The sequence below is a fragment of the Ranitomeya variabilis genome, chromosome 7 (assembly GCF_051348905.1).
Source record: "Ranitomeya variabilis isolate aRanVar5 chromosome 7, aRanVar5.hap1, whole genome shotgun sequence".
Taxonomy (NCBI): domain Eukaryota; kingdom Metazoa; phylum Chordata; class Amphibia; order Anura; family Dendrobatidae; genus Ranitomeya; species Ranitomeya variabilis.
Window position 1 is genome coordinate 11,093,203 of NC_135238.1, and position 23,453 is coordinate 11,116,655.

Below are 23,453 nucleotides of genomic sequence, written 5' to 3' on the forward strand. Positions count from 1 at the left end.
AAAGTCTTGGTCAAGGCAACCCCGCTAGAGTAAGCCGATTACCATAAATCTATGGAGAAAGCCATTAAAGGTGTTTAAAGAAAAAAACTAAGAATTACACAGTTCTCACTGAAGTAAGGAGGCTTTCTGCGTAACGCAAAGCCGGTCAAATCCTCCTTTAGGAGAAATGCTTGTAGAATTTAGGCTGCTGATGCTAGCTAGAATTGGGAGCACAGCTTTGTAATATACAGTAACGGTCACTTAGAAATGTCCTTATTTTTCAAAGAAAAGCACATTTTTTTCCAATGAAGCTAACATTAAATGATTCAGAAATATACTCTATACATTGTTAATGTGGTAAATGACTATTCTAGCTGCAGACGTCTGGTTTATAATGCAATATCTTCATAGATGTAAAGAGGCCCATTTCCAACAACTATCACTCCAGTGTTCTTATGGTACTTTGTGTTTGCTAACTGTGTAAGAAGGCTAATGGATGGTTAAAATATCCTTGAAAATCCTTGTGCAAGTATGTTAGCACAGCTGAAAACAGTCTGGCTGATTAGAGAACCTATAAACCTGACCTTCCTTTGAGCTAGTTGAGAATCTGGAGCATTACATTTGTTGGTTCCATTAAACTCTCAAAATGGCCAGAAAAAAAGAACTTTCATGTGAAACTCGACAGTCTATTCTTGTTCTTAGAAATGAAGGCTATTGCATGTGAGAAATTGCCAAGAAACTGAAGATTTCCTACAACGGTGTGTCCTACTCCCTTCAGAGCAGAGCACAAACAGGTTCTAACCAGAGTAGAAAGAGAAGTGGGAGGCCCCGCTGCACAACTGAGCAACAAGACAAGTACATTAGAGTCTGTAGTTTGAGAAATCGACACCTCACAGGTCCTCAGCTGGCAGCTTCATTAAATAGTACACACAAAACGCCAGTGTCAACGTCTACAGTGAAGAGGCGACTCCGGGATGCTGGCCTTCAGGGCAGAGTGGCAAAAAAAAAGCCATATGTGAGACTGGCTAATAAAAGGAAAAGATTAATATAGGCAAAAGAGCACAAACATTGGACAGAGGAAGATTGGAAAAAAGTGTTATGGACAGACGAATCCAAGTTTGAGGTGTTTGGATCACACAGAAGAACCTTTGTGAGACGCAGAACAACTGAAAAGATGCTGGAAGAGAGTGAGACGCCATCTGTGAAGCATGGTGGAGGTAATGTGATGGTCTGGGGCTGCTTTGGTGCTGGTAAAGTGGGAGATTTGTACAAGGTAAAAGGGATATTGAATTATGAAGGCTATCACTTTATTTTGCAACGTCATGCCGTACCCTGTGGACAGCGCTTGATTGAAGCCAATTTCATCCTACAACAGGACAATGACCCAAAGCACAACTCCTAATTATACAGGAACTATTTAGGGAAGAAGCAGCAGCTGGTATCTATCTGTAATGGAGCGGCCAGCGCAGTCACCAGATCTCAGCCCCATTGAGCTGTTGTGGAAGCAGCTTGACTGTATGGTGCAAAAAGTGTCCATCAGCCAAACCGACTTGTGGAGGGGCTTCTGGAAGCATGGGGGGAAAGTTCTCCAGATTACCTCAGCAAATTAACTGCTAGAATGCCAAAGGTCTGCAATGCTGGAATTGCTGCAAAGGAGCAAAGATTGAAGGAGAAAATTATTTCAAAGAAAAATCTTTTTTTTTTTTTTTTCAAACCTTGTCAATGTCTGGACTAGATTTTCAATTCATTTGGCAACTCATTTGATTAATAAAAGTATGGGTTTTCATGGAAAACACAAAATTGTCTGGATGACAATAAACTTTTGAACGGTAGTGTAGATGTACGTCTCTCGCATGTGCACGGCATCACCTTCATTAGTCGCTGGTACGCTAGGTTTACCAGACAATTGACATATGTGTGGGACTTCTCCTTGCGTTACCTTTGTATGCAGACATACACATCCAATGCATTTCTCTGGAATAACACGTGCTATGTTCCTTGCAGGAACAGTCATACCATATATCTGGAGCATAGCTAATCGGCCTAATCCTATCAGACACACTCCATAAGCCCCTGTATAATTACCACCAGAGTACCATCTGTACTGAGGAAATCATCCATCCCTTTTTTTAACCTCTTCACGACCTTGGATGTATAGATACTTCATCGGTCGTGTCCATGCCTTTGATGTGGGCTTTGGCACTGAGCCGTTCTCTTAACTTGCACATGACAACTGATCTGATCCAGCCGTCATTTGCCTCTAACAGCCGTAGGTGGATCCTGTTAACAAGTTAAATGCCGCTGTCAATCTCTGGCAGCAGCATTTAACATTCGCTGGCCAGAAGCACGTCATAAGTCCTGCCCATCGGCGCCCTGATCGCAGAGTGCTGATGATGGATTGTCATGAATCCCTCACCCAGATCCAGAAAAATGGAGACGCTGAGGGTCTCGGAAAATGGTCACATAAGCAAAAATGTTTTTCTTACAAATTTCTGATTTTTTTTCCACCACTTAAATAAAAACGAACCTAGGCATGTTTGGTATCAACAAACTCAGCCTGAGCCGGAGAATTATAGTGGCAGGTCAGCTTTAGCATTTAATGAACTTGTTAAATAAAAAACAATTTTGGAATTGCGCTTTTTTTTTTTTTTTTTGCAATTTCACCACACTTGGAATTTTTTTTCCTGTTTTCCAGTACACTATATGGTAAAATCATTGGTGTCGTTCAAAATTCCAGCTCGTCCTGCAAACAAAACAAGCCCTCGTGTGACCATTTTGATGGGAAAAATAAAAAAAAAGTTATGGCTCTTGGAAGAAGGGGAGGAGAAAATGGAAAACACGTGTTTTTATATCTGTGATTTAGAAAGAGATAATCTCGGGATATTATCTCGTTTTTTTATACACCCTAAAATCTTGTTTGCTTTTGCAGCTGCTGCCTGACATTGAGCAGTGCTGCTCAGCTTACTTGTAATCCCCCATCCTTCTGCTCTGTAATCCCGAGTATACTTCCATTTAATGTATATGCAGTGATATGATTACTCCCATCGCTGTGCATTACTCTATTTGTCAACATTAACCCCTTCAACCGCGGGCCATTTTTCGTTCATTTGTTTTAGTTTTTCACTCCCCTTATTCCCATAGCCATAAAAAAATCTATTTTTTCGTCAATATGGCTTGTAATATTTTTGCTGGACAAGTTGTACTTTTGAATGTATATGTGTATTTTTTTATATATTTTTAAAATTTTATTTTGAATGGGGGTGATTTTAACTTTTTTTTTAACTTTTTTTAATAATTTTAAAAACATTTTTTACACTTTGTATTTGCTTCAATAGTTTCCTTAGCTTCAGCTATGTCTATCAGAAATGCTCATCTGCTATGAACGCCGGCCACAGGGCGGCACATATAGCAATTTGGAAATAACAACCCAAGGAGGGCTCCTGCAGACCCTGCCAACTTATCGGCACCTCACGATCATGTGACAGGGGCAGAGTTAGTGACATACTTCTGGTATGATCATGTTAAATGCCGCTATCAGAGATTGACAGCGGCATTTAACACGTTAACAGCCGCGGATGGATCGTAATTCCACCCGCGGCTGTTAGGGTCACATGTCACCTGATCAAATCAGTAATCATGTGCCGGAAAACATGTAGGCTCAACGCCGGAGCCCGCATCAAAGGGGGAGTCAGACATATGATGTGTGTGTATATATATATATATATATATATATATATATATATATATATATATATATATATATATATATATATATACATCATGTCGTGAAGGGATTACATTTAATTTGCCCATTCATATATCTTATCCAGATAGTTCTGTAATATTATCCTGTCAAGGTCCGTTTTTAATATGAAGGTCCAGGAAGAGACCAGCGCTCGCTTCATCCATAGAAAAGGCTTAATTTCAATGAAGTCTGGCAGAGATGCAAGGATGGCACCGGTCAGAAACGCGTTGCCTGACCGATTTTCTCTGTATTTCTCCATGCCTCGGGGAGCACTGCTGTGTGAATTTTTATGGATGAATCTTGTCCTGGTCTTTCTGCTCTGAGCTTTTTGACCGTGCACTAAACATGTGATCTGAAGAACCATTTATTCTATCAGTTTTGAATGTCCTACATAGTTTAGTGCCGTCAGCAAAGACTGACACTTTACTCTCAACAAGGTAATTAATAAAGAGATTAAAAAGAATGTAATGTTCTCACCTTCTACACCCATTAGGTGCAGGTGACAATGTTTACATGGTAATGTTAGCAGACAAAATGTCTCCAGCGCTTTTTTTGGCAAGTACAAAATGTAAAACATTCCCTAGAGATAGGGCATATGAGCCAATGTACCTAAGCCGGTTATGTGTGAACGTCGGCATTTTCTCCATCTTTTCTGGGTCACATTATATTATGAAATCATTTGGCAGAATCCCAAGATATTGCCAGGAGAGGTTATTGTGCACGTCTATCGGCAGATTATGAACCCGCTTAGGTAAAATTCTAAAAGAAAGAGCAAAAATAGCCCAAGGAGAGTGTTCTCAGAACCTGTATTGATATGTGCTGACCTGATCCAAGGTTGAAAGGCAGCTGTGGATCCACGGGTGATTTCACCATAAGAGCAAATAAAACATGGAGAGTCCGTGGTCCGTATCCGCACTGCCAGAAAATATTCTAAAATAGCAGTTTATTTTATTTTTCTACACGTTTCCAAGTGTAACCCACTTCTTCCTCAGGAAATAAAAAAATCATATTCACATACAGGGTGTTGCTGTGTTTATATAGAGGTGAGGTCTGAAATAAGGTGCCAAAAAGAAGGTCACGTGGCAGTGTGTGAAGTGTCAGAGTCCGTAGGATAGGGACATGATGAGGTTCAAGTAGAGAAAAAATGTCAAAAAGCAAATAATTATTGAAAAACTGAATACACATATGAATAAAAACAATAAGAAGAACATGTGCAAAGATATAAACTTCATACGATTAATATACTGTTGACAAAAACTTGTCTTCCTATTCTTGTATTTGTAAAAAGAAAAAATATAAAAATATATTTGTATTTTCCGGTTTGTCTGGACTTAATCAGTTTAATTGCACTTTAGACTTGGATTCTGACTTTCAAGCCAGAATTCTACAAGAAAGATTCTGATCCTAAAAATGTAACCAGAAATCATTCCTGATAAAAAAATAAAATAAATAAAAATGCTGCACCAGAGAGTGGAAACCAGGACAAATCCAAATTTCGTCACCCAGTTTAATTCCTGCCAGATTTTTCTACAATACTGACCCATATTCTCGGGAAAGTCTTACCCAGAAATCCTGCTGTAACAGGGCACAAACAGTAAAAAAAATATATTGGGTCCCAGCCGCCTTCGAACGAATGGTGGTCCACCTATTACACCACCTGCTACAAATGCAGCTGATGGCATTTTTCATGATTAAAGGTTGTTTATGCCTCCTGTCCATCAATCACAACATGGACAGCTTGTTCTCCTCCTCTACTGCGGAGAATCTCATAAATAACCGGCATCTGACGTGCAGTACAGACTATGTGATAACCTGAGGATGTAACAAACAATATATGGGTAGAACAACTCAACTACGACATAAAAAAATGCACTCACATAGATATAATACTCGGAAAGGCTTTCTGAAATATGGCCTATAAAGACATTGTTCTATCAAACATGACAGGGATTATAAACAGCTAAAGATGAGCCCGATCGATCACATCCAGAATGTAAATAGAAAAAAGATTTACTGGATGTATAGGTTAAACACACCGAAACCTCACAGATTAAATTAGGAATCCAAAGACTTTTTATGAATTATACTTTTTTGGATTATAACATCCTCGTTTTTTTGCACACGTGTATCCAGATCTCAATGACATGCCAAGGATTTCTAATACGACAGTTTTTTCTATATGTGCTTTTATGCTTTTACATTTTTTACCCTGGTTTTTATAGGAACAAAGTTGTGCAGAATTTAATTTTTCTTTCCAATGTTAAACTTCCTTCTGGCTTCATGTTGTAAATGTTATATCTTGCCATGTCCTCCTCTGTGAATGAGCAATTAACTCAAAGCTATTCAGATGTGTATGTATACATATATATGTATATATAATATATACATTGCTCAAAAAATAAAGGGAACACAGCAGAATATAACGCAAAGTAAATCAAACTTCTGTGAAATCACAATGTCCACTTAGGAAGCAACACTGATTGACAATCAATTTCACATGCTGTTGTGCAAATGGAATAGACAACAGAAGGAAATTATTGGCAGTTATCAAGACCCCCTCAATAAAGGAGTGGTTCTGCAGGCGGGGACCACAGACCACATCTCAGTACCAATGCTTTCTGGCTGTTTTTGGTCACTTTTGAATGTTGGTTGTGCTTTCACACTCGTGTTAGCATGAGACGGACTCTACAACCCACACAAGTGGCTCAGGTAGTTCAGCTCATCCAGGATGGCACATCAATGCGAGCTGTGGCAAGAAGGTTTGCCGTGTCTGTCAGCATAGTGTCCAGCGGCTGGAGGTGCTACCAAGAGATAGGCCAGTGCAAAAGGAGATGAGGGGGCCGTAGGAGGGCAACAACCCAGCAGCAGGACCGCTACCTCAGCCTTTGCGCAAGGAGGAACAGGAGGAGCACTGCCAGAGCCCTGCAAAATGACCTCCAGCAGGCCACAAATGTGCATGTGTGTGCAAAAATGGTTAGAAACTGACTATGGGGATGGTCTGAGTGCCCGATGTCCACAGATGGAGGTTCTGCTCACAGCCCAACACCGTGCAGGATAATTGGCATTTGCCACAGAAAACCAGGATTGGCAAATTGACCACTGGTGCCCTGTGCTCTTCACAGATGAAAGCAGGTTCACACTGAGCACATGTGACAGACGTGACAGAGTCTGGAGACGCCGTGGAGAGCGATCTGCTGCCTGCAACATCCTTCAGCATGACCGTTTTGGCAGTGGGTCAGTAATGGTGTGGGGTGGCACTTCTTTGTGCTCGCCAGAGGAGCCTGACTGCTATTAGGAACCGAGATGAGATCCTCAGACCCCTTGTGAGACCATATGCTGGTGCGGTTGGCCATGGGTTCCTCCTAATGCAGGACAATGCCAGACCTCGTGGCTGGAGTGTGTCAGCAGTTCCTGCAAGATGAAGGCATTGAAGCTATGGACTGGCCCTCCCATTCCCCACACCTGAATCCGATGGCGCAGATTTCGCTCCATCCACCAACGTCACGTTGCACCACTGGCTGTCCAGGAGTTGGCGGATGCTTTAGTCCAGGTCTGGGAGGAGATCCCTCAGGAGACCATCCGCTGCCTCATCAGGAGCATGCCCAGGTGTTGTAGGGAGGTCATACAGGCACGTGGAGGCCACACATACTACTGAGCATCATTTCCTTGTCTTGAGGCATTTCCACTGAAGTTGGATCAGCCTGTAACTTCATTTTCCACTTTGATTTGGAGCATCATTCCAACTCCAGACCTCTGGGGGATATTAGATGTGATTTACGTTGATAATTTTTACATTTTATTGTTCTCGACACATTCCACTATGCAATGAATAAAGATTTACAATTGGAATATTTAATTCAGTGATATCTAGAATGTGGTATATTAGTGTTCCCTTTTTTTTTTTGAGCAGTGTACTATAATACTGCCTGTATGTACAAGAATATAACTACTATACTACTGCCCCTATATACAAAAATATAACTGCTATAATACTGCTCCTATATACAAGAATATAACTACTATAATACTGCTCCTATGTACAAGAATATAACTACTATAATACTGCCCCTATGTACAAGAATATAACTACTATAATACTGCTCCTATGTACAAGAATATAACTACTATAATACTGCCCCCTATGTACAAGAATATAACTACTATAATACTGCTCCTATGTACAAGAATATAACTACTATAATACTGCTCCTATGTACAAGAATATAACTACTATAATACTGCCCCTATGCACAAGAATATAACTACTATAATACTGCCCCTATGTACAAGACTATAATTACTATAATACTGCCTCTATGTACAAGAATATAACTACTATAATACTGCTCCTATGTACAAGAATATAACTACTATAATACTCCTATATACAAGAATATAACTGCTATAATACTGCTCCTATGTACAAGAATATAACTACTATAATACTGCCCCTATGTACAAGAATATAATACTGCCCCATGTACAAGAATATAACTGCTATAATACTGCCCCTATGTACAAGAATATAACTACTATAACACTGCCCCCTACGTACAAGAATATAACTACTATAATACTGCTCCTATGTACCATAATATAACTACTATAATACTGCCCCTATATACAAGAATATACCTACTATAACACTGCCCCTATGTACAAGAATATAACTACTATAATACTGCTCCTATGTACCATAATATAACTACTATAATAGTGCCCCTATGTGCAAGAATATAACTACTATAATACTGCCCCTATGTACAAGAATATGACTACTATAATACTGCTCCTATGTACAAGAATATAACTACTATAATACTGCCCCTATGTACAAGAATATAACTACTATAATACTGCCTCCTATGTACAAGAATATAACTACTATAATACTGCTCCTATGTACCATAATATAACTACTATAATACTGCCCCTATATGCAAGAATATAACTACTATAATAGTGCCCCTATGTGCAAGAATATAACTACTATAATACTGCCCCTATGTACAAGAATATGACTACTATAATACTGCTCCTATGTACAAGAATATAACTACTATAATACTGCCCCTATGTACAAGAATATAACTACTATAATACTGCCTCCTATGTACAAGAATATAACTACTATAATACTGCCCCTATGTACAAGAATATAACTACTATAATACTGCCTCCTATGTACAAGAATATAACTACTATAATACTGCTCCTATGTACCATAATATAACTACTATAATACTGCCCCCTATGTACAAGACTATAACTACTATAATACTGCTCCTATGTACCATAATATAACTACTATAATACTGCCCCCTATGTACAAGAATATAACTACTATAATACTGCTCCTATGTACAAGACTATAACTACTATAATACTGTCCCTATGTACAAGAATATAACTACTATAATACTCCTATGTACAAGAATATAACTACTATAATACTGCCCCTATGTACATGAATATAACTACTATGATATTGCCCCTATGTACAAGAATATAACTACTATAATACTGCCCTATGTACAAGAATATAACTACTATAATACTGCTCCTATGTACAAGAATATAACTACTATAATACTGCCCCTATGTACAAGAATATAACTACTATAATACTGCTCCTATGTACAAGATTATAACTACTATAATATTGCTCCTATATACAAGAATATAACTACTATAATACTGCTCCTATGTACAAGAATATAACTACTATAATACTGCTCCTATGTACAAGAATATAACTACTATAATACTGTCCCTATGTACAAGAATATAACTACTATAATACTGCTCCTATGTACAAGAATATAACTACTATAATACTTCTATGTACAAGAATATAACTACTATAATACTGCTCCTATGTACAAGAATATAACTACTATAATACTGCTCCTATGTACAAGAATATAACTACTATAATACTGTCCCTATGTACAAGAATATATCTACTATAATACTGCTCCTATGTACAGGAATATAACTACTATAATACTGCTCCTATGTACAAGAATATAACTACTATAATACTGCCCCCTATGTACAAGAATATAACTACTATAATACTGCTCCTATGTACAAGAATATAACTACTATAATACTGCCCCTATGTACAAGAATATAACTACAATAATACTGCCCCTATATACAAGAATATAACTACTATAATACTGCCCCTATGTACAAGAACATAACTACTATAATACTGCTCCTATGTATAAGAATATAACTACTATAATACTGCTCCTATGTACAAGAATATAACTACTATAATACTGCCCCTATGTACAAGAATATAACTACTATAATACTGCCCCTATGTACAAGAATATAACTACTATAATACTGCTCCTATGTACAAGAATATAACTACTATAATACTGCTCCTATGTACAAGAATATAACTACTATAATACTGCCCCTATGTACAAGAATATAACTACTATAATACTGCTCCTATGTACAAGAATATAACTACTATAATACTGCTCCTATATACAAGAATATAACTACTATAATACTGCCCCTATGTACAAGAATATAACTACTATAATACTGCCCCTATGTACAAGAATATAACTACTATGATATTGCTTACAATGCAAATATAATGTTACAGTAGTTATTGTCTATCCTACTGGCAGACCACAGAAGGTGATTAGTATCTGAGTGGAGAGTGACTACACATCATAATAACCCGCAGATAGAATCTCTTAGACCCTTCAGCCTTACCGTCTCTATATTAGTTCTGCATTGTCGCACCCTTAATTGTACTTGTTAGATTTGTTAGTGAGACAATGTCTAATGTAAAGGTACCGTCACACTCAGCAACTTTGCAACGAGAACGACAACAATCCGTCACGTTGCAGCGTCCTGGATAGCGATCTCATTGTGTTTGACACGCAGCAGCGATCTGGATCCCGCTGTGATATCGCTGGTCAGAGCTAGAAGTCCAGAACTTTATTTTGTCGTCAGGTCGGCGTGTAGCGTCGTGTTTGACAGCAAAAGCAACGATGCCAGCAATGTTTTACATGGAGCTAACGACCTGTGAGAGCGAGAAGTGAGTCGCCGTTACCTCACTGGATCGCTCCTGCATCGTTCTGGAGTTGCTGTGTTTGACGTCTCTACAGCGACCTAAGCAGCGTCGCTGAGTGTGACGGTGCCTTAAGTAAAAGTATAAAAGCTGTAGAGGAACAAAGCGCACAAGACCATCGGTTGATAGCCTTAGCTACAAAGGAAAGTAAAAGGAAGGTGTTCCCCTGAGCAGGTTGCGTGCAGGCACAGCTCCCATGAACACCTGATATCAGCTGCTGCCTAGTGGCTGGGAATGGTCTCCTCCAGAGTTGTTGACCAGTTTGGAAGGTAACGTGATATCAGGCTGCGCTGCTGTAATAAGAATCCTTGGGACCAGGATGAGTGAAACGGATTTTATTTCCAGAGTCTAAGAAATAAACACTTTATTGAAAAGTAACACAAAAGTTGAACATGATGACATCATGGAGAATGAATGTTCACGCTTTTGCTTTTGTCCATCCAGATGTCCAGTTCTCCTGGGAAGATTTTATGCATTTTTGGTTCCTACATGCGGAACTTCAGGTCTGTATTGGCCATCTCTTGCCGATAATATTCATCAAACTTCTCATTCTGGGACACTGAGAAATGAGTCTTCCAGTCTCCAAAAATTCCTAAGATGTAAACATCCCCAGTCAGAAGCTCAGAGAACTGTTCTCAATTACATACACTCCCTGACAGAAGTTATGTCGCTTATCCATGTTATGTAAATAAAAGCTTATAACCTGACGTTAAATTCATCCATTGGTTGTATAAATTATTCTTTTGAAAGCTGAAACCCTCCGAAATGTGGTTTAGGTAAAGAAAATAAATTGGCATCAATGCAGAAATATTTATCAGTTAATGGACACAGAATGGTCAGATTTTGGCAAGACAAAAGTTTCGTCGCCTGGTCAAATAATGCACCCAATCCTAGTTTACATCTTCACCTTGCTCAAAAAATGATCGTTTAATTAGTGTGTGAAACCCAGCACCCCAGACCTTCACTTGAAGTGCAACTTGAGCTCTGACAACATGCCAAAAATCCACCCTGTGACCAAAGCCTGGATTATCAAGAGGCTGAAGACCAGATCCACTGCAGAGGTGGCTGGCACCTTTAATGTGTCTCAGCGTCAAGTACAATGAATTAAAAAAAGATTTGAAGCAGCAGAATAGTGAGTGCAGCTCTGGCGTATAATACAGGAGGTAACTCAGGATCAGTATTGTAATGTACAGTGCCTACAAGTAGTATTCAACCCCCTGCAGATTTAGCAGTTTTACACATTTGGAATTAACTTGGCATTGTGACATTTGGACTGTAGATCAGCCTGGAAGTGTGAAATGCACTGCAGCAAAAAAGAATGTTATTTCTTTGTTTATTTTTTTTTTTTTAATTGTGAAAAGTTGTTTCAGAGGGTCATTTATTATTCAACCCCTCAACCCACCAGAATTCTGTTTGGTTCCCCTAAAGTATTAAGAAGTAGTTCAGGCACAAAGAACAATGAGCTTCACATGTTTGGATTAATTATCTCTTTTTCCAGCCTTTTCTGACTATTTAAGACCCTCCCCAAACTTGTGAACAGCACTCATACATGGTCAACATGGGAAAGACAAAGGAGCATTCCAAGGCCATCAGAGACAAGATCGTGGAGGGTCACAAGGCTGGCAAGGGGTACAAAACCCTTTCCAAGGAGTTGGGCCTACCTGTCTCCACTGTTGGGAGCATCAATCGGAAGTGGAAGGCTTATGGAACTACTGTTAAACTTCCACGGCCTGGACAGCCTTTGAAAGTTTCCTCCCGTGCCGAGGCCAGGCTTGTCCGAAGAGTCAAGGCTTACCCAAGGACAACAAGGAAGGAGCTCCGGGAAGATCTCATGGCAGTGGGGACATTGGTTTCAGTCAATACCATAAGTAACGTACTCCACCGCAATGGTCTCCGTTCCAGACGAGCCCGTAAGGTACCTTTACTTTCAAAGCGTCATGTCAAGGCTCGTCTACAGTTTGCTCATGATCACTTGGAGGACTCTGAGACTGACTGGTTCAAGGTTCTCTGGTCTGATGAGACCAAGATCGAGATCTTTGGTGCCAACCACACACGTGACGTTTGGAGACTGGATGGCACTGCATACGACCCCAAGAATACCATCCCTACAGTCAAGCGTGGTGGTGGCAGCATCATGCTGTGGGGCTGTTTCTCAGCCAAGGGGCCTGGCCATCTGGTCCGCATCCATGGGAAGATGGATAGCACGGCCTACCTGGAGATTTTGGCCAAGAACCTCCGCTCCTCCATCAAGGATCTTAAGATGGGTCATCATTTCATCTTCCAACAAGACAACGACCCAAAGCACACAGCCAAGAAAACCAAGGCCTGGTTCAAGAGGCAAAAAAATCAAGGTGTTGCAGTGGCCTAGTCAGTCTCCTGACCTTAACCCAATTGAAAACTTGTGGAAGGAGCTCAAGATTAAAGTCCACATGAGACACCCAAAGAACCTAGATAACTTGGAGAAGATCTGCATGGAGGAGTGGGCCAAGATAACTCCAGAGACCTGTGCCGGCCTGATCAGGTCTTATAAAAGACGATTATTAGCTGTAATTGCAAACAAAGGTTATTCCACAAAATATTAAACCTAGGGGTTGAATAATAATTGACCCACACTTTTATGTTTAAAATTTATAAAAATGTAACTGAGCAACAAAACTTTTTGGTTTGTAAGATTTATGCATCTGTTAATAAATCCTGCTCTTGTTTGAAGGCTCTAACTTATTTGCATCTTATTAAACCTGCTAAATCTGCAGGGGGTTGAATACTACTTGTAGGCACTGTATGTACACAGTGACTGCACCAGCAGAATAGTGAGTGCAGCTCTGGAGTATAATACAGGATGTACCGTATTTTCCGGCGTATAAGACGACTGGGCGTATAAGACGACCCCCCCAACTTTACCAGTTAAAATATAAAATCTTCTTAAAAGTCGGGGGTCTTCTTATACACCCTATGTCGTCTTATAGGGCCGGTGAATATGTGCCTTTTGGGGGGGGGGGGAGTGATCCTGATGACGAGGGGGCGTCTCACAGGAAAGTGAGTATCCCCCATTACCTTATCGTAGCGGTGCAGCGTGGGGGTCTCAGTGCTGGGAGTGGCGGCGGCGGCTGCTGTGCTCTGGTGCGGCGGCTGCTGTGCTCTGGTGCGGCGGCTCCTCTTCTGTGTGGGGCCTCTGTGCTGTGAGGTGGCGGTGGCGGCGGCATATCTTTATCCAGTTGGGGCTCCTCCGGCATCTCCTTAGCCCTGGAGGCCCCGCCGCAACTCCATCGGTGCAATGCAGCGGCCATTTTCCCGGAGGCAGCTCAATAGGTGCGATGCGGTGGCCTCCGGGAAAATGGCCGCTGCTCAGATTCAGATCTCGTCCCGAAATCTCGGGACACGAGATCTGAATCTGAGCAGCGGCCATTTTCCCGGAGGCCACCACATTGCACCGATGGAGTTGCGGCGGGGCCTCCAGGGCTAAGGAGATGCCGGAGGAGCCCCAACTGGATAAAGATACGCCGCTGCCGCCGCCACCTCACAGCACAGAGGCCCCACACAGAAGAGGAGCCGCCGCACCAGAACACAGCAGCTGCCGCCGCTCCCAGCACTGACACCCCCACGCTGCACCGCTAGGATAAGGTAATGGGGATTACTCACTTTCCTGTGAGACGCCCCCTCGTCATCAGGATCACTCCCCCTCCCCACCCACCATATACACCGGCGTACAAGTCGATTCCCGGCGTATAAGACGACCCCCGACTTTTAAGAAGATTTTCGGGGGTTAAAAAGTCGTCTTATACGCCGGAAAATACGGTAACTCAGGATCAGTAATGTATGTACACAATGACAGCACCAGCAGAATAGTGAGTGCAGCTCTGGGGTATAATACAGGATGTAACTCAGGATCAGTAATGTAATGTATGTACACAGTGACTACACCAGCAGAATAGTGAGTGCAGCTCTGGAGTATAATACAGGAGGTAACTCAGGATCAGTAATGTAATGTATGTACACAGTGACTGCACCAGCAGAATAGTGAGTGCAGCTCTGGAGTATAATACAGGATGTAACTCAGGATCAGTAATGTAATGTATGTACACAGTGACTACACCAGCAGAATAGTGAGTGCAGCTCTGGAGTATAATACAGGAGGTAACTCAGGATCAGTAATGTAATGTATGTACACAGTGACTGCACCAGCAGAATAGTGAGTGCAGCTCTGGAGTATAATACAGGATGTAACTCAGGATCAGTAATGTAATGTATGTACACAGTGACTGCACCAGCAGAATAGTGAGTGCAGCTCTGGAGTGTAATACAGGATGTAACTCAGGATCAGTAATGTAATGTATGTACACTGTGACTGCATCAGCAGAATAGTGAGTGCAGCTCTGGAGTATAATACAGGAGGTAACTCAGGATCAGTAATGTAATGTATGTACACAGTGACTGCACCAGCAGAATAGTGAGTGCAGCTCTGGAGTATAATACAGGATGTAACTCAGGATCAGTAATGTAATGTATGTACACAGTGACTGCACCAGCAGAATAGTGAGTGCAGCTCTGGAGTATAATACAGGATGTAACTCAGGATCAGTAATGTAATGTATGTACACAGTGACTGCACCAGCAGAATAGTGAGTGCAGCTCTGGGGTATAATACAGGAGGTAACTCAGGATCAGTAATGTAATGTATGTACACAGTGACTACACCAGCAGAATAGTGAGTGCAGCTCTGGAGTATAATACAGAAGGTAACTCAGGATCAGTAATGTAATGTATGTACACAGTGACTGCACCAGCAGAATAGTGAGTGCAGCTCTGGAGTATAATACAGGATGTAACTCAGGATCAGTAATGTAATGTATGTACACAGTGACTGCACCAGCAGAATAGTGAGTGCAGCTCTGGAGTATAATACAGGATGTAACTCAGGATCAGTAATGTAATGTATGTACACAGTGACTGCACCAGCAGAATAGTGAGTGCAGCTCTGGGGTATAATACAGGAGGTAACTCAGGATCAGTAATGTAATGTATGTACACAGTGACTGCACCAGCAGAATAGTGAGTGCAGCTCTGGGGTATAACACAGGAGGTAACTCAGGATCAGTAATGTAATGTATGTACACAGTGACTGCACCAGCAGAATAGTGAGTGCAGCTCTGGAGTATAATACAGGAGGTAACTCAGGATCAGTAATGTAATGTATGTACACAGTGACTGCACCAGCAGAATAGTGAGTGCAGCTCTGGGGTATAATACAGGATGTAACTCACGATCAGTAATGTAATATATGTACACAGTGACTGCACGAGCAGAATAGTGAGTGCAGCTCTGGAGTATAATACAGGATGTAACTCTGGATCAGTAATGTATGTACACAGTGACTGCACCAGCAGAATAGTGAGTGCAGCTCTGGGGTATAATACAGGATGTAACTCAGGATCAGTAATGTAATGTATGTACACAGTGACTGCACCAGCAGAATAGTGAGTGCAGCCCTGGAGTATAATACAGGAGGTAACTCAGGATCAGTAATGTAATGTATGTACACAGTGACTGCACCAGCAGAATAGTGAGTGCAGCTCTGGAGTATAATACAGGATGTAACTCAGGATCAGTAATGTAATGTATGTACACAGTGACTGCACCAGCAGAATAGTGAGTGCAGCTCTGGGGTATAATACAGGATGTAACTCACGATCAGTAATGTAATATATGTACACAGTGACTGCACGAGCAGAATAGTGAGTGCAGCTCTGGAGTATAATACAGGATGTAACTCTGGATCAGTAATGTATGTACACAGTGACTGCACCAGCAGAATAGTGAGTGCAGCTCTGGGGTATAATACAGGAGGTAACTCAGGATCAGTAATGTAATGTATGTACACAGTGACTGCACCAGCAGAATAGTGAGTGCAGCCCTGGAGTATAATACAGGAGGTAACTCAGGATCAGTAATGTAATGTATGTACACAGTGACTGCCTCTCTAGAATGTTTAAATGACTTTGTTGCAGCTATGAAAATTGCATTGTACCTTTCCTCATAAATGGGGAGATGGAGTGATCCATGAATGGGAAGGTGCTATAATTGCTCATAGGGTTTTCCTTCATGGCCTGAAAGGACGTGTGTTTGAGAATCTTCTCCAGAACGTTTTCTGATACTTCCTTCCCCATAAACTTTGATACCTTCTGAATCTCACGTGTTGGATCCTGCCAGAAAACAACACTGGTTATTTCTTTGACACCTGTTAAGAAAATAAGAGCAGTTTGCGCTATGGCCACATCTCACCTCCAACATGTCCTCATAGAACAGATACAAGATGTCTCGTTGCTGCCTCAGCTTCCAGTAGCCTTTAACATGTGAGCTCCAGCGTCCAAAAGCAACTGCAGTGACGAATATAGTGAGTAGTGTGAACATACATGTACACAGCCATCAATAACACATCCTACGTACAGTAATGCCATCTCTGTCCTTTTGTGGTTGCTCTTCAGGATCATCAAAGATACGAGACTTTTACAAATAGGAATAGGAAGACATATACAGTACAGACCAAAAGTTTGGACACACCTCTCATTTAAAGATTTTTCTGTATTTTCATGACTATGTAAATTGTACATTCACACTGAAGGCATCAAAACTATGAATTAACACTTGTGGAATTATATACTTAACAAGAAAGTGTGAAACAACTGAAAATATGTCTTATATTCTAGGTTCTTCAAAGTAGCCACCTTTTGCTTTGATGACTGCTTTGCACACTCTTGGCATTCTCTTGATGAGCTCCAAGAGGTAGTCACCGGGAATGGTTTTCACTTCACAAGTGTTCACTGTCAGGTTTACTAAGTGGGATTTCTTGCCTTATAAATGGGGTTGAGACCATCAGTTGTGTTGAGCAGAAGTCTGGTGGATACACAGCTGATAGTCCTACTGAATAAACTGTTAGAATTTGTGTTATGGCAAGAAAAAAGCAGCTAAGTAAAGAAAAACGAGTGGCCATCATTACTTTAAGAAATGAAGGTCAGTCAGTCCGAAAAATTGGGAAAACTTTGAAAGTGTCCCAAAGTGCTGTGGCAAAAACCATTAAGAGCTACAAAGAAACTGGCTCACATGAGGACCGCCCCAGGAAAGGAAGACCAAGAGTCACCTCTGCTTCTGTGGATAAGTTTATCCGAGTCACCAGCCTCAGAAATCACAGGTTAACAGCAGCTCAGATTAGAGACCAGGTCAATGCCACATAGATTTCTAGCAGCAGACACATCTCTACAACAACTGTTAAGAGGAGACTTTGTGCAGCAGGCCTTCATGGTAAAATAGCTGCCAGGAAACCACTGCTAAGGACAGGCAACAAGCAGAAGAGACTTGATTGGGCTAAAGAACACAAGGAATGGACATTAGACCAGTGGAAATCTGTGCTTTGGTCTGATGAGTCCAAATTTGAGATCTTTGGTTCCAACCGCCGTGTCTTTGTGCGACGCAGAAAAGGTGAACGGATGGACTCTACATGCCTGGTTCCTACCGTGAAGCATGGAGGAGGAGGTGTGATGGTGTGGGGGGGCTTTGCTGGTGACACTGTTGGGGATTTATTCAAAATTGAAGGCATACTGAACCAGTATGGCTACCACAGCATCTTGCAGCGGCATGCTATTCCATCTGGTTTGCGTTTAGTTGGGCCATCATTTATTTTTCAACAGGACAATGACCCCAAACACACCTCCAGGCTGTGTAAGGGCTATTTGACCAAGAAGGGGAGTGATGGGGTGCTACGCCAGATGACCTGGCCTCCACAGTCACCAGACCGGAACCCAATCGAGATGGTTTGGGGTGAGCTGGACCGCAGAGTGAAGGCAAAAGGGCCAACAAGTGCTAAGCATCTCTGGGAACTCCTTCAAGATTGTTGAAAAACCATTCCTGGTGACTACCTCTTGAAGCTCATCAAGAGAATGCCAAGAGTGTGCAAAGCAGTCATCAAAGCAAGAGGTGGCTACTTTGAAGAACCTAGAATATAAGACATATTTTCAGTTGTTTCACACTTTTTTGTTAAGTATATAATTCCACATGTGTTAATTCATAGTTTTGATGCCTTCAGTGTGAATGTACAATGTTCATAGTCATGAAAATACAGAAAAATCTTTAAATGAGAAGGTGTGTCCAAACTTTTGGTCTGTACTGTATATAGAAAGATGACTTCGGCGTCCCCTCGAGTACAGCGGGACATTACCCTCTGCTGATATTCACCAAGACCTTGTTTTACAAAGCTATATTCTCACCATTGCCTTCCATAAAGCTGTTCAGGAATTCATCCCATGTGCCTGGTTCTGGATGTCCATACGCCATCCTGTAAAAGTGATAGTAGGACACCGCTACGTCTTTCGCATTCCTGGCCACGTAGATGATCTAGATGGATATGTGGGTGGTTATTACATCATTTTCTTCTACCATCACACCAGTGTTAGGGCCCCAGGATATTAGCCATTGGCTCTAGAAATGTCCTTCATTGTAACAGTAACCAGTCTGTGAAGTCATCTGGAACCAAATAGTGATAAGACTGTGGAGAGAGGCTGAAATTGGGCCTTAAACTATAAATAAGAAGGACAAATCGGTTAAAACAAAGAGCAACCTTGCAGTTCTTGTCCCAGAAGCTCTGAGGAAGGACGTCCACCTGAAGATGGGTTTTGATCACTCTCGGGAAGTTTTGTTTGTTAAGGATCTCTGTTCCTATGGAATGAAAAAAATGTGGAAACATGTTTAGTGGTTAAGATGGATATGATCTTCAATTCCGTCAATGAAAAATTGAATTATGACTTTTCAACAATGTATCTGCTTTCTTATTAGTAAATTTCATGGACACTTTCTAAATTACTGAACTTACTCTAAAGCCAGGTTCACACCACGTTCATGACTGTCAGGGAATTCTGTCTGAATCTCCAAAAAAAGAAGATTCAGATATGTCCCTGACAGAGCCATTAACTTCAAGGGGACAAATTGAGTAAAGAAATATGAAAATCGACTCCATTAGTCCCAATGTTTGGAGGTATCCATCCTCTATAGTGCAGAATATGAAACATTGGACTCTCTTTGGCCTCTTTACATTTTTCCCAGGACACAATTGTGTAGTCAAGTAAGACAGATACTGCCAGAAAGGGTTAGAAATGACTACCACTGGGAAAAAAAGACCAAACAGAATCAATTTTTTTAAAACATTTTGCCTCCGTATGCCTCATGTCTGAAGTTTCTGCCTAAAATAACAAGATTTGTACAAGTCACGAATCTGGGCCAAGACATGGCAGTAAACCAGACTTCAGTGCCGCGTATGTCAAACATGCTTACATAAGAGGATTAGTCAGAAAATGAATTAGTTTGGTGAAACATTACTATTAAAAAAATACCTGATGGAACGGATGGACCTGAACACTCCAGAAATGGCACCCGCTCAAAAATGGCAGCTTTCTGACTTTCCTCTGTATCGCCATTAGTCAATATTAGATCCACAATCTTACTGACCCAAGTTGTGCCTGAGAATAACGAGATCATCATTTAGTTGTGGTGCGTGCACACAATGGCGGCATTAATCGTGCATGTGTCTATGTCAACGTTCACCTGATTTTGGATAAGTAGAAATCAGCAGATCGTCTGCTCTTGCCTGGAACTGTTCTACTTTTTCCCAGTTCTCTGCAAAGGGTGCGAGAATGGGCATGCCCCTCACCAGCTGTAAGGGTGGGCGATCCATGGCTGGAGATAAGAAGTAGTGTCTCAGCTGAGCATAAGGGATAATGTCTTGAGTGTTCCTGAAAGTCTCTTACCTACTGTAAAGAATGGAGACACAGTTAAAGGGACACATCTCGATCAACTCCTCCATGAATGCACAATTGTCAATTTATGGGGCTAAGATAAGACGGTCGAGTTTGATCAAAAGTGATAAAAGGAAAGTTATGGGACAAGTTTTTACATTTTCTTGATGATCATGTCCACCTTACACTTTTTTTTTTCTTTTTTTAATCTCCAGTTCTGGTGTGCCCTTCTCCATGACCCCCCCCAGCTGTACTATGGGTACAACATATTTAGGTGGGAGGTATGAACAGGACACAGTTGAAGTATTGCAACCCTGGAAATTTCCAATATGGCCATATTATGGACAGTCATGCCCAACCCTGCGCTGTAGCATTGGATGTTTGTTTTTCAGTAGTCGTTTTGTAATACGCTAAGTGGCTTTTTTGCTTATTCATGTTCTGCCAACTTTGCTCACATGTTGCCAGGTAAGCTGCCTTGAACGAGTGCCAACCTGGGAGAACAGTCTTAAATTACAAAGTGTAGCGCTACTGCCGGCGCCCCTGCATAGTGTCCCCCTCCATGCAGGGATACCGGCCTACTCACCGCTCCAGCCCAGCGATGTGGTCTCGTGGCGTGTCCCTCCTGCTTGCTGGTGTGCGCTCAGCAGTTCCTGGCGGCGTGCCTAGTGCGCACACATGCCCCTGCTCTTAAAAGGGCAGTGCGCACATTTTGCTATATTCCCTCAGCTTGTTGCTGGGAGGAATCTAGCATAAGTAGTCACCTGCAAGATGGCTCCCAGTCAATAGTTGGGAGGCATCTTGTATAAAAGACTACCTCTTCCATAGTAAGTCGCCAAGCAACGTGTAGAATCATTAGTCACTAAGGTGTTCTACTAGAGACTTGTGAAGTCTACTGGTCCTGGTGCAGCCAGTGTCCTGAACCTGCATCCCTGGTCAGTGCCTGAACTTCATCCATTTGTCCCAGAGGGCCAGGGCCTGAACCTCTTCCCCTGGTCCCAGAGTGACCAGGGCGGCCTGAACCTCATCCCCTTGTCCCAGAGCGACCAGTGCCTGAACCTCATAACCTTGTCCCAGAGCAGCCAGGGCCTGAACCTCATCCCCTTGTCCCAGAGCGACCAGTGCCTGAACCTCATCCCGTTGTCCCAGAGTGGCCAGGGCCTGAACCTCATAACCTTGTCCCAGACCAGCCAGGGCCTGAACCTCATCCCCTTGTCCCAGAGTGGCCAGGGCCTGAACCTCATAACCTTGTCCCAGACCAGCCAGGGCCTGAACCTCATCCCCTTGTCCCAGAGCGGCCAGGGCCTGATCCTCATCCTCTTGTCCCAGAGCGACCAGTGCCTGAACCTCATCCCGTTGTCCCAGAGTGGCCAGGGCCTGAACCTCATCCCGTTGTCCCAGAGTGGCCAGGGCCTGAACCTCATAATCTTGTCCCAGAGCAACCAGTGCCTGAACCTCTTCCCCTGGTCCCAGAGTGACCAGTGCCTGAACCTCATCCCCTGGTCCCAGAGTGACCAGTGCCTGAACCTCATCCCCTTGTCCCAGAGCGACCAGTGTCTGATTCTCATCCCCTGATCCCAGAGTGACCAGTGCCTGAACCTCATCCCCTTGTCCCAGAGCGACCAGTGTCTGATTCTCATCCCCTGGTCCCAGAGTGGCCAGTGTCTGATTCTCATCCCCTGGTCCCAGAGTGGCCAATGCCTGAACCTCTTCCCCTAGTCCCAGAATGGCCAGTGCCTGAAAGTCCCCCTGGTCCCAGGGCAACCAGTGCCTGAACCTTTTCCCCTGGTCCTGGAGTGGTCAGTTTTCTGAACATTGTCCCCTGGTCCCAGTGCAGCCAATTCCTGAACCTCTTCCTCTGGTCCCAGAGTGGCCAGTGCCTGAACATCGCCCCTGGTCCCGAGGCGGCCAGTACCTGAACTTATTCCCCTGGTCCTGTAGCGGCTATTCCCTGAACATTGTGCCTAGTCCCGATGCGGCTAGTCCTGTTCCTGAAGTCCGCTTGTGACCAGGGCATGAACATCCCTCAGTCCGTATTTTTTCCAGTCCCCGTTCCAGTATCCTAGACTGGTGTGTCTGAACTAAGCCCTAAATCAGTGTCAGCGTACCTGGCCCCTGGGGTCAGCAGCTGCCATACTGGGATCTGCCCAGGAGTGGTGCCCGGTGGCTACCTGCAGCCCAGTCTGTCTCCACCATCTGGAGCTCCAGTGAATACCAGGTAGCCGCTTTGCTCCTTCCTGGGCAGGTTCGGTCCTGTGACAGAGGGGGTCCACAAACACACATGGGCCACTGTTGGGCGTAGCACAAAGACAAATGTGAATGACCCGTAAAGACTTTTCAGATTTACATCACCTATATGTAGGAGGAGGTGATCGAACAGAGATCATTGAAAGGTCTCCAGACGAGAACAGACCACACTGTTGTGGCCGCTGTGTTTGGAGTTATGGGAAAGTGCGTCTCTGACGTGGCCAATGGACTCACTTCAGCAGATTAATACTTGCTAGGATCCTGCTATGCTGATACCGGGAAGGATTGTGCATTATGGAACATGAAGGTTCAGTACCAAGGAAATCCATGCCACAGATTCACTGAGGTGGGTACCAACCTCTTTTGCATTAAGCACTGTGAACCTTTATGGGGCTCTTCGTCTCTAAAACCATCACACAGTTTTCAAGCAGGACAGAGAAAGGTTCGGGAGGTGACAAGTTCCTAGAATTTACAAAATGTGAAACTCTTACCTCCGACTAAGCGGCCCCTGAAGGAGGAACACTTGGATGGCTGCTTCTGGTTCAGTCCTTGGAGGTGACTGCCAGGACCATGTATCTCCAGTGCTAGAGGCAGGCGG

The 23,453-nt window shown here is 42.6% G+C and overlaps 1 protein-coding gene across 2 annotated transcripts; it reads right to left on the bottom strand.

Moving 5' to 3' along the window:
• Window positions 1–11,152: 11,152 nt before the first annotated feature.
• Window positions 11,153–23,453, bottom strand: LOC143785254 (sulfotransferase 1B1-like). Of its 2 annotated transcripts, none has more exons than XM_077273986.1 (8): window positions 23,347–23,453; window positions 20,421–20,623; window positions 20,210–20,335; window positions 19,441–19,538; window positions 19,091–19,217; window positions 17,112–17,206; window positions 16,858–17,032; window positions 11,153–11,424 (listed from the first exon to the last, which is right to left on the bottom strand). In XM_077273986.1, the coding sequence occupies exons 2-8, from the start codon at window positions 20,548–20,550 to the stop codon at window positions 11,318–11,320; spliced, it is 858 nt and encodes a 285-aa protein (XP_077130101.1). In that variant the 5' UTR covers window positions 20,551–20,623; window positions 23,347–23,453; the 3' UTR covers window positions 11,153–11,317. The 2 variants fall into 2 exon arrangements, with proteins under 2 accessions (XP_077130101.1, XP_077130100.1); XM_077273985.1 differs by having other exon boundaries at window positions 20,421–20,626; window positions 23,347–23,443.

Coding starts and splice junctions, on each gene's coding strand:
- LOC143785254 (XM_077273986.1), bottom strand. CDS start 20,550: ATGGATCGCCCACCCTTACAGCTGGTGAGGGGCATGCCCATTCTCGCA. Junction 19,539..20,209: donor AGGTCCATCCGTTCCATCAG/GTATTTTTTTAA, acceptor TTCATTCCATAG/GAACAGAGATCCTTAACAAA. Junction 11,425..16,857: donor CTCCCCATTTATGAGGAAAG/GTACAATGCAAT, acceptor TTTACATCTTAG/GAATTTTTGGAGACTGGAAG.